The sequence below is a fragment of the Cynocephalus volans genome, chromosome 2, assembly GCF_027409185.1.
Source record: "Cynocephalus volans isolate mCynVol1 chromosome 2, mCynVol1.pri, whole genome shotgun sequence".
NCBI classification, from domain to species: Eukaryota; Metazoa; Chordata; class Mammalia; order Dermoptera; family Cynocephalidae; genus Cynocephalus; species Cynocephalus volans.
In genome coordinates this window covers 172,304,026-172,317,103 of record NC_084461.1, presented here as the reverse complement: position 1 = coordinate 172,317,103, position 13,078 = coordinate 172,304,026, and the positions used below count along the sequence as shown (strand labels likewise).

At 52.0% G+C, this 13,078-nt stretch overlaps 1 protein-coding gene across 1 annotated transcript in view; it reads right to left on the bottom strand.

Annotated features, from left to right (window-relative positions):
* PEBP4 (phosphatidylethanolamine binding protein 4) overlaps positions 1–11,641 on the bottom strand; it is a 188,013-nt gene extending 176,372 nt beyond the window's left edge. The window contains 4 exon segments of the mRNA XM_063087712.1: positions 5,407–5,533; positions 10,948–11,090; positions 11,177–11,381; positions 11,595–11,641. Of these exon segments, the coding sequence (XP_062943782.1) occupies positions 5,407–5,533; positions 10,948–11,090; positions 11,177–11,381; positions 11,595–11,641 (522 nt within the window).
* Between the last annotated feature and the right edge of the window lie 1,437 nt (positions 11,642–13,078).

Here is a 13,078-nt window from a genome sequence, read left to right as displayed (position 1 = left end):
ATACAGCACCCCACAGTGCAGCCCTGCCCCTCTGAGCCTCAGCCCTCCCAGCCATCCTGGCTCCCCCAACCCCACCCCTGATCTTGCCAGCTCCCTGAATGTCTCCTCACCTATTCCAGGAGCTCCGAGACAGTGGTGTCTTTTATCTTTGAATCGACAGCACTAACACAGTGCCCGGCATGCAGCGTGCGGTTGATATTGTTGTTAAGTGAATCACCACAAAGTCTTCGGTGGCTGCAGCCCCTGGAGCCCCTGGAGCAAATGGGCCTGCACTTGACCCCCACCCCCACCCCCGGGTCTACACACGTCCCCTGCTAGGAACTGTCTTTCTCGGCCCTATCTCCATCTGCTCCGTGATTATTGTGGGTGTCCAAAGCCCTGTGTCCTGTCTGGCTAGTCATTTCGTGACGGCAGCAGCCCCCGTTTTCTGCTCCGTGTGTAAAGAAAAGGGTGGGGGTGGGCTGGGGAGCTCCGAGGTCTCCCTCAGAGAGGAGGGTGCACGAGTCTCTTCCACATGTGCAGGCCTCATAACATTTGCCTTGAAACTTGTGTCTCTACCACGGGCCAAGGGAGAGGAGGTGGCCCCTAGAAGGTGACAGCACAGATGCCGCCGCGGCCAGGCTGGCATGGGACTCGCCGGCCCAGAGGTAGGACGCACAGGGTCACCTGCCTTCTTGGAGGAGAAAACAGGGCCGGGGCCAGGCTGATGGGAAACCTGAGGGACAGCAGGACACAACGCTGAGCCTTTTGTTCCTTCCTCCAATGCCACGCACATTCCCCACTTAAAGGCAATTTCTTCACTTCAAAAGCATTCCAGTTGGTTAAGTTTAAGGTGAAGAATAAGCCTTGGTCAAAAAGCATCTCAGCGGCCTTTCAGTTTTCATTGGCTTGAGAACGGGATGCGGGATGAATTTTAAAATGTTTGCCTCTGTATGCTTGTCAGAGAGCCAGGGAAGGAACGCTTCCTTCCTGTTCAGCGCTCTCTCAGTGCTCAGCCATCACTGGCACAGGAGCCATCCACGTTTTCCTGCACTACTTTGCCTTCCTGTGAACCTGCCTTCCTTTCCTGCCCTCCCTGCTCCCTTCCTGCCCCCAGCTCACACCTGCCCTGCACAGCATGGAGGAGAGAGCACTGCTGCCCCGGAGTCCACTAGGCTCAGCAGCTTTTCTTCAAATGCCCCAGGACACCTGGCAGCTTAAAGGGCCAACTGTTGGCCTCACACAGCTCATAGCTCACACTCTAGAAGGTGTCCTTCCACCTGCCATTCATTCATTCATTCATTCATTCACTTATTCACTCACTCATCTGGTCACCCAGTCAGCCAATATGGAATCTGCAATGCTGGTAGGGGCTGTGGGTGATTCAAGGAAATACAATACATAGTCTTGCTTTCCTTGCTTATAAAGTGGTGGAAGCTATGAGAGATATTAACTGGAAACCACAGTACAAGACAGAAGGAAGTAAATACCGAGTATGGAAGATAAGCAACATTTAAAAAGCTCAAAGAAAGAAGAGATCAGTTGGAGATGGGGGTGGAGTCCAGAGAGAGGCAGTCAGGGAAAGCTTCCTAGAGGAGGAAGCATTTTGATGGAGGCAGGGTCCAAAGATGGGGAAGTGGCCTGAGCAAAACTGTGGAGGTGGGAAGGCGTCTGTGGAAGGCACAGGGCACTGTCCCGTGTCTGCTGCACCCCCCCCCCTTCGTGCCTTTGGGCTTGCTTGGGGGCCCTGCATGTATCCACTGCTACTTTGGTGGCATTGTTTTTCATCACCTTGGAAGCCAGGCACTGTCCCACATAGCCTGTCACCACCTCTTGCCTTTCTTCATCAGGCTCCAGGCCCAGAGGAAATGCCTGCATCCTCTTCTCTGCAGTTAAGTACTCAGGTTCCCTCCGCCCCATTCTGGAGGGACCCTGCTCCCAGATGGCACCTGCTTCTTCTCCAACTGTACTTGTCACTCTCTCTCTACAGGTGCTTGTTCCCTCAACCCCTTAAGGGAAACTCTGACCACCACCTTCCTTAGGAATGACTGTCGTCCCCTTTCCATTCTAACTAGGGAGAGCTACCCTTCAGCAAGGCCCTACTCCCAACTGTGCCAGCACCCCCTGATGGCTCCCTTAGGGCCCTTACCAGTGGTCCCATGGGCTCTGGAGTTGGAGAGACCTGGGTTTGAACTCCGGCTCTGCCACTTCCCAGCTGCACACTTAGCCAGATTACTTATTTCCATGGGAACTGCTCTTGTGTTTCTACCCAGCATCCTTCCCCCTTCTTCTGATATACAGCATCTTGATTCTCCTTTGGGGGAACCATCCTCTTCTGCTCTCAGTCCTTGTAGATTAAATGGGGCTGCCCGGGGTCACTGTTTGATTTAGAGAGGGGCACGTGATCCAAGCAGAACAAATTCTGCCACTTTTAATGATTGGAAAGGGTCAATCTATTTCCACTGAGATTGATAAACTGGTCAAACAAACCTGAGGTTGTTACGGCTGTCTTTGCCACCACAAGGAAAGAGTTTGTTTATAAATAAAACCACATACAAAAACATAGAGTCAAGAGACAGATTTCTTGGTGACATTGAACACCTGGATCCAACCATGCCTGAATTTATCCCTGGAGTTTTCATTTTGGGGAACCAATAAGTTCTCCCCTCTTTTTTGGCTTAAGCCAATTTGAGTTGGCTTCTTGTCACTTGCCACTAACAGTCTTGACTAAGGAAATACTCAACTTGCAGACTTGATGGGAGACTTAAGTGAAATGACACATGAATAGTGCCCAGCATAAAGTGACAATTCCACTGAGTTTGCCTTCTCATAGGTCTGCTAAATTTCCATAAACTATAGTTCTGTGGTAGTAGAATACTACTTTTTCTTTCTTCCTACTGCTCTAATCAAACCTTCCCTTGTGGAATCTTTACTTTCTTTGGCTTTCTTGACCATACCCTTGTGTCTTTCATAATGTCTATGTTCCAGACCAGTTTTCTCCCCCACCCCATCCCTGGTCTGCGACAGGATGAGTTGGTTAACAGCAGGAAATTTCAGGACATGAAGGAGGTGTTATCTTCCTCTGTGTTATGTGTCCATATCCCAGGACAATCAGTATTAAATAAACTGGAGTTAAACTGAAGACTTTCCGACCTGGCTTCAAATCCCTCCCAGGAAAGACACGGGGTGCTCAGGAAAGTCTACACTGCCATCTAGTGGATATCTGCAGCAACAGAAGCATGGGAAATAAAGCCTGAGAATTGCTGAGGATCTCCCTTGGGACAGTCACTGGCCTGTGAAGCCATCTGGCCCACCTTCCCACTCTGTTAGTGAATGAAAGGTGAAGTTGAGAGTCCCATCCCATGGGTAGCATATACTCTTCCCCAAGGGACTGGGTTCCTGCCTTGCTTCTGTGGCTCTCCACCTCCTGTCCCAAGAGCGAGAACCATAGCAGCCGTCCTGTCTCAGTTCCTTGGCTGTGACCTAGGCCAAGAGTCTCCAGGGAGGAGTGCCGGCGTGTGTCTCACTGCTTGCTTGCTCGGCCTCCCTGAGGAATGCTGGTCACACTTGCAAAAAAGACAACCTATCAAAACTTCATGCTATCAGCTTCATAAATTGGGAGACGTATTGAGACAGAACAGGGCTAGGCCTGTGAACCAAACTGACTCCATTTTCCCTGCAGAGGATACTTTGTTACTTTTCCACTCCTCAATCAGGAGACCCCCCCAGGGCACATGATTACTCCATGGCTGCCCTGATAAAATAAACTGAGATATGAGGGGAATAGATATTCACTGAGTTGCAAAACTCCTCCCCAAGGCTTGTTTACCGCAATTGTAAATATTAAGTTACAGATTAACCTTAAAACCCCTTTAGGAATTCCTGCTTGTGCAGAAAGTTTCAAAGTGACTGCTACCGTGACCCTCCTGGGGTGACAATAACGAACACCACCACCATCTTGTACCTACTGAGCAGGTGCAAGAACCAAAGCCTTAATTGAACATGTGCCCACAGTATAACCAGGAAGAACAGAATAGACCACCTCCACAGGCGCTGAATGAGGACGCTGGCCTGCACCCCTTCACCCCTTTCCCTATAAAGGACCCTGAACAGCTCCCCTCGGGGACTAGCTTTCTTATAGCTACTCCCCTTATGCATAAGTCTCTCTCCTCTTTTAATAAAGCATTGCTTACTTTACTGCTGAGTGCATTGCTCATTTCTATGACTTTGGGACCCAAGAGCCTAATACAGTATTACAATCTGTTCTCTGATATAGTGAAAAATATTTCGAGAAAGAAAAGTCTACCCCTTCATGCCCGAGCAGTTGTGTGGTGCCCCCTCCAGAGTCTGTTGCCTTGCTGTGAGTATCCTGACTGCTGTCAGGCCTCACCAGGTCAGCGCTGGCCCGGTGCACCGAGAGAAAGCAAGAATCCTCCATGGCCTCTCCCTGCCACGCTGCACAGAAGAGACCAGAAGGTTGGCTTCACTGTGCATGCTTGGTCACATCCCGACCACGCCCCTTCTGCCTTCACCCGTTTGTGACCCAAGTCCTTGTGCGTAGGCGGACACTAGCACCTCCTACCGAAACACAGTAGAAAGCAAGACAACACCTCCATCACCAACACTTGGTGGTGTCTGTCTGGCCCAGGAGTCCAGGAAGAAAGAAGCTGCGACCAGAAGACCCGGGCAGCTCCCCAAGGACGTGGTCTGGCTGCCAGGAGCAGCAGTAGCCCCGCCTCCCACTTCCACAGCCCTTCCCCAGGCTTTTCAGACTACCGAACCAAGAGAAACTTCTGGAACACTTCCCAGTAAAAGAAACAGTTATTTCTAATTCCTAACATGCTTTGATCTTCTGTGTTAGATGACTTTGGGCAAAAGAAGAACGAGTCTCATATTGTAACAACCAAGTGTCAAGATTCACTGACCTGGTCTTGTCTGGTCCGCTTGGCAAGCTCCGCCCTGTTACAAACTGCTTCTCTCTGGCTCAGAAGATCATTCTAAAAGCCCAGCCACCCTGCACCTTGAGACAGGACTCCCTCTTGCCCCCTCTTTTTTCCATTTTTCTGCAAACTTTGCAGCACATACCAGCTGGACTCTGTTGACTCTGCAGAGCCAGGCTCAGGGGCTTGGGCTTTGCAGGGCAGCTGAGGGGCTCCTAGAGCAGAGGAGCAGGGAAAAGCCTGGGCAGAATGGCCCTGGACCGTCACCAAAGCTCCCAGGCTGCAACCCTCCCACCTGCCCCCAGCCTCCTCCGCCCCAAGGGTGGGGCCACTCTAAGGAGGCACATCCTATGGCAAGACCCATCTGGTACCACCAGACTCAATCCACAGGGCTCTGCACATGGTTTCAAGTCACCCAGACGAGCAAGTTCACAGGGAAATCAAGACCCCACAACTCTCTACCTTCAGGCCAGCCCTGCTCACTCACATTCAAGGCCCCAGGGAACTTGACTATCGGCTCAGTCCAGCGGGTGATCTTCTGTCTGTAGTTGTTGCAGTCAGGAATAAACATGCAGCCAACGTTCCCCAACTCTGGGTAGAAAACTTCAAGGCCCCTATGGAGAGAGGGAAGTGCTCGATTGAAGCCTGGGGTGCACAAGGCTTCAGTCTAGCACTATTGGGAATGTGAAGTTAAGTGGGATTAATTCTAAACTAACGAGTTGTGTGACCCAAGAGTTATTTGAGCTCTGTGCTCAGTTTTCTCACCTGCAAAATGAGGACACTAATGGTACCTGCCTCATAGGGTTGGTGTGAGGAGCTGAGTGATGATTGGTGTTTAGAATAGAGCTCTGCAGCCTGCCAGTGGCCATGCACAGCTGTCCTTAGTGCCCTGCTGGGGGTGACGCCTGAAGAGGTCCCGATAAGAATGTAATTTGGGGAAGCAGATCTGGAGGGGGAGCTCCCTGAGGTTGGGGCCTGGGAAGAGGGCCAGGGCAGCTTCCTGGTGGGGAGCCCCACATTCCCCTCCCACCCTCCACTTCCCATCCTTCCAGTGACTTCTGAAGTCCAGCCTTGGCAAAGGCAGCCAAACCCATAGCCCGCGGCTGATGCGGATGCAGGGCACTTGGGTAGACCAGCACCCCCAAGGCCCAGACGAGGTGCTCTGGGCCCGAGGGTGGAAACAGGACAAGTCACCCATGCCATCGTCAGAGTGCAGAGCACATGCATTGCTATGAACTCTGCACGTTTACAACAATTCTTTTTGGGTGGCACGTTTTTAACTGCTTTTGTTATAAGTTTTAGGGTACAAGTTTTCATTTATCCTTATAGCAGCATTTGAAGGACTGTTTGGTTTGTTTCTGTCGTAGCTCTCTTGCCACTACAGCCAGCGAGATGAGAGGCAGAGAAAGGGGACTCTCCACAGGCAGCACGGAATTGGGACAAACTAAGGGACAAGGAGAAGGTAAGCTGAGGGCAGAAGGTCCTCCCCCCCCCACCCCCCCATCCCTGGTTACCAGTCTCCTCTTTGTATCCTGGTAGAATTGCTGCAAATGATAAAACCGTTAAACAAGTGAAATCAGCAAATTGATATTTGGTGAGGGGACCTAGAGCCACAGGGAGTGCCCCGACAGGACAGGGTACATGCCAGGGACCAGGGATTAGATCTGTGCCCAGGACCTGGTCGCATGGGTGCGCGGGTCCGGGGTTTGAAGACAGCTCATTGCTCCGCGTGGGAGGGCAGGCCGAGGAGGCCCACGCTTAGGCCTCTGCCCTGGAGGTCCCCTTGATCAAAGGCTTGAGTAAGACGCCGAAGGCAAGCTTATTAGATTTGCAAATGTCACAGAGCTGGTGACTAACAATTCAGATGATCAAATCGACCTAAAAGAAGATCTGGACAAGTCCCAGACGAACTGAATCAAAACTTAAATTTAGTAACAGTACACACTCTAACTACCTTTTTTTTTGTTTGGCTTCTCACCAGTAAGGGGATCCGAACCCTTGACCTTGGTGCCATCAGCCCCACGCCCTCCCAAGTGAGTGAACTGGCCAGCCAAAAACAGGCTTTAAAACCTGCTTTTAAGTGCATTTAAACCTTGAAAGTGCCAGCTTCTTGTGTATCCTTGCTGCCTATGGGGCATCTCTCATGGGATACATCCTAATTCCCACCCTCAGATTTTGGAGATCTCCTTGACAAGAACTAGAAGTCATCCTAGAGAGTGAAAAAGCCCTTGGCCCCAGCTGTGCCACTATCACCGCATGAGGGACTAGGGGCAGAGGGGATGTCATTTAGTGGGCCGCCCCCACAGGTCAGGTGCATCACATACCTGTTACTTCATTTTGTGTGTGTGTGTGATTTATTTATTTTTATTTTATCATTACGCAATATAAGCATCTTTTGTGGCCCTTTACCGATTTGTTATGGCATTTATTTAGTACAATATCTCAGAGCAGCTACGAGAGTTATTCTCATCTCCCAGATGGGCAAACTGGGGCCAAGAGAAAGCTAAGGAACTAGTACAGGATCTCGTGGTAGGTGAACTGAGAAGGGGGAAGCCCCCCTGGAGTGTGGCTGGACCTAGGGACTCGCTCTAACAGAGAGAGGATGGCAGAAGGGACAGGCTGTCTCTCCCAAGATCACCTGATGAGGGGACTGTGGGCTCTGTGGGGAGGCCCCTTTCACATGCTTGGGCTCTCTCAGGCCCTTCCTCCAGGGAAAGTCGGCTGCCACGTGTGAACAGCTGTGTGGAGAGGCCACATGGCAAGGACCAAGGCCACCAACAACCACATGAGTGAGCCTGGGAGCTGACATTCTGCCCTGAGAAGCAGATCCTGACTCATGGTGAGACCACAATTCCCCTCCCCACCAGCTTGCAGGATTTGGCCTTGCACTTGACCGAGTGAAAAGTCTGCCTGTCCTGGGTCTGCTCAGCAGAGTGCCCAGGAACTCAGAGACCACATGAGAGAGGCCCCCTCCTGAGAGTCTTTGAGCCAGAGGTGCCAGCTGGGCCATGCCCAGAGACACTATGGGATAATAAATGTTTGCAGCTGCTATGTTTGGGGGAATTTGTTGTGTGGCAACAGAGAACTGATCCAGTGGGCTTGTCTGTGCTGTCCTCTGTACCACGCAGCTTCCCTAGTGAGCCATTTGGTTACTCTAGGCTAGATGACCACTTAAGTCCCTTTGGAGACTTAAGAACTGGACCAGAGAAATGTGTCTCCCCCACCCCTGCTGCTGTATTTGGTGAAAGGGCTCTGAATTTCAGCTGTCCCAAAGTGAGTTCTATGGTCTAAGTGTTGATGGTGTCTCCCCCAAATTCATATGTTGGAACTTAATCCCCAATGTGATAGTATTAAAAGGCAGGGTCACTCGTATAAAAGGTGCGCTTATAAAAGTTCCCTCCTTATAAAGGGACTAGTGCCCTTACAAAAGAAGTTGAGGGGAGCTGTCCTTCCCTTCTGCCATGTGAAGACGCAGCAAGAAGTCACCATGTGTGAAGCAGAGAGCAGCATTCACCAGAGGCTGAATCTGCTGGCACCTTGATCTTGGCCTTCCTAGCCTCCAAAACTGTGAGCAATACATTTCTGTCATTTATGAATTACTCAGTCCAAGGTATTTTGTGATAGCAGCCAAATGGACTAAGACAAAAAGGCCCATGGGATCTGGGGGCTGCCTTCACAGAGGCATGAGGGGGCTCTGGCCTGCATCCTGCACTCCACTGCATGGTGCTCGGTGCTCGGCGTGGGTGCCACGCTGAAGAAGAGCAATGGTCATCTTCAACCATCCCTTCCTGAAGGCGGAGGCCCAGGACCAAGGCCCCTGAGGAGGGTCTGAAGGGCTGGTGCTGGTGGCCCAGGTTAGGAAGAGCTGGTGGCGAGCACAGGGGGCCATGGCATCTGTCCCCAAACGTGTGAAAGGTCGTCAGGAAGAGAAAACAACTTGTTCTATACAGTTCCGGGGCAAAACCAGAAAGGATGGGTTGAAGTTAAAGGAGAGCAGCGGTGCGCTGAGATAAGGACGCGCTTCTGCAGGGTGGAGCTTTCCAACACAGAAGGGAGGGCTTTGGGCAGCAGCTCCCCTCCCTGGGACAGCTCCCTGGGGCTGCCTGTGCAGCGGCTGCGGGGAGAGGGCTGCTGAGTGGACTCCCCACTGCTGTGGGGTTGGACAACCATGGTTCTTTTGACTTTGACACTGAGCCCAGGGTTCTGACCCTCACCATTTTTGCTGGTCTAGCCTGGTGTGTCTTGGGAGTGGGCAAGGTCTTATTCCTGAAGAGCTTTTCTCTTAATCGTGTTTACTCACTGCTCATTACTTTATATAAAATTCCTCCTTTATAGATGAATACCTTTAGGTGTTGAGTCGTACCTTCAAGAATTCCCTACTAGACTCCAAATACCCATGAGAGGATTGGCTTCTCTTTGGGGTGGGGGGATGCTTCTTGGTGAAGTCAGAAGCCTGAGCTGAGCAGGGTTCTTGGGAAGGGGGTCCAGCATGGGAGGAATTGCCCTCTCCACGGGGATCCACTAAGTCCATGATGTGTTTTCCTTTCAACGATGATCTCTTCTGCCATGATGGTTTACAATCAGAAGACATTTTCCTAGTATATAACCTTAGCATCCTAAGTCCACGCCTCTCAAACTGGGGGTCTGATGGTATATTCCAGGAGTCCCAAGAATGGTCCCCTTTACTTGGGTTTGAGAAGATCTGGGACCTGGGTGAGGATCAGCAGCAGAAGCAGGTGGAGTCAGCCAAAGGGACTGGATCCTGGCCCTGCCACTTCTGTTTTGCGTCAGCACCATGGGCAAGGTGTTTTCAGCCCAGTGGATTCTTCATTTGCAGAGTGGGGATGACAATACATACTTCATGGTGACATGAGTCAAGGAGTCTAAGCACTGGCAGAGCACCTGGCACACAGCAGGGTCACTGGCTGCCAAGAGCGCTGGGTGTCTGGGGCCCTAGGCCAGTCGCCTCCAGTGACCAGGCAGATAGTCATCATTCCTATGTGTTTCATGGGGGAAGCACCATGGTGCTGCATCACGGGGGTCATGGCTGCGGCCCAATCCTGCCTTTTCCTGGCCCACTGACCTCTGCAGCTTGTGGGGGCTTTGGCCCTGCACATGTCCGAGCAAGAAACCTGCCTGCCCTTGGGTCTGCTTGGCAAGGCACCGGGGACTTGGAGCCCACATGAGAGGCAGCCATGCTTCTCTTGTTTCTCCCACACAAAAAGTTCACCCAGAACTGCTTGACAAGACTTTTCAACATGTACTGATATGAGCAAAATTTGTTCCTTTTTTTTAGGATTCAACCATGCAAGTTTTGGGCATGAAATCATTTATTCACTGTTCTGAGGGTAGTTTGTGAAAATTCAGATGTACAGAAGAAGATGGAGTAAGACGCGAAAGTGCGTCCCCCTCTCTCATCTCTCTCAGAAACTGGCAAAGGGGGCTGGCAGCCAAGTGGCCGGGAGGTCCCCAGGATGACCCACAAGTCCAGGAAAAGGAGGACTTGCTTTTCTAACCAACATAGTTGGTGAAGAGAGAGCTGAACTCAGGCTTCCTATTGGCCCAGAATGCGAGGAGCTTGTTCCCTTGGACAGGAAGGAGTGGCCTCTCCAGCCTTTTCACGGGACTCTGTCCAGTGGTCGTGCTCCCTAAAGGGGCCCCTGTCCTAACACTCCTGGGACCATTAGCAGAAAAGATCTCACACAGGGAGGGTCCAATCTCCCACATTCTTTCAACTACCACATTTTGTTAAAATGCCACTCTGTTGGCGGTGCTGGGGGAGGGATGGTCTTTCTTTGGGCCCCAGCAGTGAGGCTGAGGCCAGCCCCACAAGGGCCCTCAGGTTTGAAGGGCCTGAGGGGAGCTGGCCATATCTACAGCCCTCCTGACCCTCCATCCAGGTGGTCTTCAGACCTCACATATTTTCTGCCTGTACCACAAAAGCTGGCTTAGGAGATGTCACTCCTTTGTTCTGGAAACAGTCCTCCCCGAGATCTACCCTCTTCCCACCCAGCTGGCCCTCCCTTACTTGCACAGGATAGCGTCTTGGTCCGACAGGGCCTCGTAGACACATGGGTCATTTTCTTCCAGTGTCCAGTGTCCAGTGACCACCACCACGAGACCCAGCAACAGGGCTGCTGTGGCCAGCCTCATCGTCCAATCCGTGGGCACCTGGAATGGAAGGAGCCTTCAGAGCAGCTGGACCCTTCACAGGGGGCTCCCTTCCCACTGCCAGTGCCCCCATCCCAGGGGCCCACCTGGTGGGACAGAGACCTCTGGTAAGCAGAAAGAAGAGCAGGCAGCTGTCTGAGCTCCAGCAGGTAATCCACCACCCGGGCACGACTATCTTGGGAGCACCTGGGCCTCCTCCAAGCTGGACTCAGTGTGCCAGGGGAGGGGCCCCAGCCAGGGCCCGGCTTTGCTGTAACTCTCACTCTGGCAGCGGGCTGCAAAGTAGAAGTGCTTATATAAGCCTCTCAGGGCAGCTCCTCATCCTGGCCTGGCACTTGCCCATGTGTGGTCACTTGGCTGAGGGACAGCCTGCTCCTTGGGCCTCAGGGCAAACCCTGGGAAGGCGGTGACTCCAGGCTTAGGGTTGGGGGTTGCGGCTGGGGTTTGGCTGGTCTGTGCCCCTCAGACCAGCTCTGCCTCTCCTGCCCCCAGTTCCTCCACCACCTGTCTCCACAGCTCCGGGCTGTCTGAAGGTAGAAGTGGTTGGACATGGTGACCCTGTGTAGGAGGGGCTGCTGCATAGGGTGGGGGCTGAGGTGACCAGCCCTGAAGGGCCAGCTGAGGACAGAAGAGTGCGTCCTGCTGCATCTTGTAGCTGTGCTGAACTCAGCACTCTCCCAAAATAATAGTCTCTGGAGAAGGAGGCCTGCGGAGCTGCTTGGCTCATCTGGGAAAGGGGCAGCCTGTCCCAGCCCTGCTCTGGGAGGAAGGAAGGCTGGCAGAGGTGCCTGCATTCCCTGGGGGAACAGTCCTGCAACAAGGCATGTTTGGGATTCTGATTAGAACCAGAGCAGGCAGGGGGAGGACGGAAGCTGCCCTCCCACAGCTTTCTGATGGATCTGCTCTCAGGGCGGGGTTCGGGGGATTGTTCCACAGCTGGAATTCAGGACTCCTGGCTTCTGCTCTGAGCTCTGCTGGGGCTGCTGGGGAGGCCACTGTGCCCCCCTAGAATGCACTGTGTCTCCCTTTCAAAAACAAGTAAAATGACTCTGTCAGCCAGTGCCTTGCTAAAGAAGATGAGATCATAGTTATAAAGTGCACGCAGCTAGATCTTCACAGAAAGTATTTTTGGCTTAGCCTCCTTTTCAATTCCTGCTCCCAGGATCCCTACCTCTAGCATAAAGCCCTCCTTTTGGGGTGCAAATTAAACACATTTCTCAATCTTTAGGGTTCCTAAAGTACAACTAGGGTTCTCCCACAGAGAACTTATTCTCAAGATCTCCCCTACTGGGAAGTGTCTCACAATAACCTCTTCATGAGATCATTGTGAGAATGAAATGAAATAAATTATGTAAAGTGTTCAGGAAGGCACCTGGCACATACTGAATGCTCAGTACTTTATGGATAGTGGAAGTGTTATATTCTTCCACAGATCCATTCATGTACTCATTCATTCATTTGATTCATTCCACCAATAAGTACTGAGCATCTCCCATGCACCTGGCCACATGCCGGGCCCTGGGGTATAGGTTGAGCATAGTCCCTGTCTTCTTGTGGCTCACAGGACAGCCAGAGCTAGAGGACAATGCTGCCAGAATGGTTACCCAAGGCCAAGAGACTCTAGAGAAGCCAGAAATTTCCTGAGTGCCAACAGCTCTTAGCCCAGACAGTGAGAGGCTGCCTGGAGGTGGGGGAGAGTCCAGGGGGCAGGGTTGCTCCTGTCGAGCCCACTCACAACAGCAATTCTTCCTTACTCTATGTGCCAGGCACTTTTATCATTGATATCCTCATGCCAGCCCTCTGAAGGGTACTATTATCATCCCATTTTACAGAGGGGAAAGACTGAGGCACAGAGAGGTTAGTCCTGGGATTTGAACGCAGGCAGTCTTGCTCCAGAGTCCATGCTCTTAACCACTCTGCTCCACTGCCCGCTGCTGCCACTCTGTTGTCCTCCCACTCACTTCCTCTCTATTCCTTTGTTCTTGGGA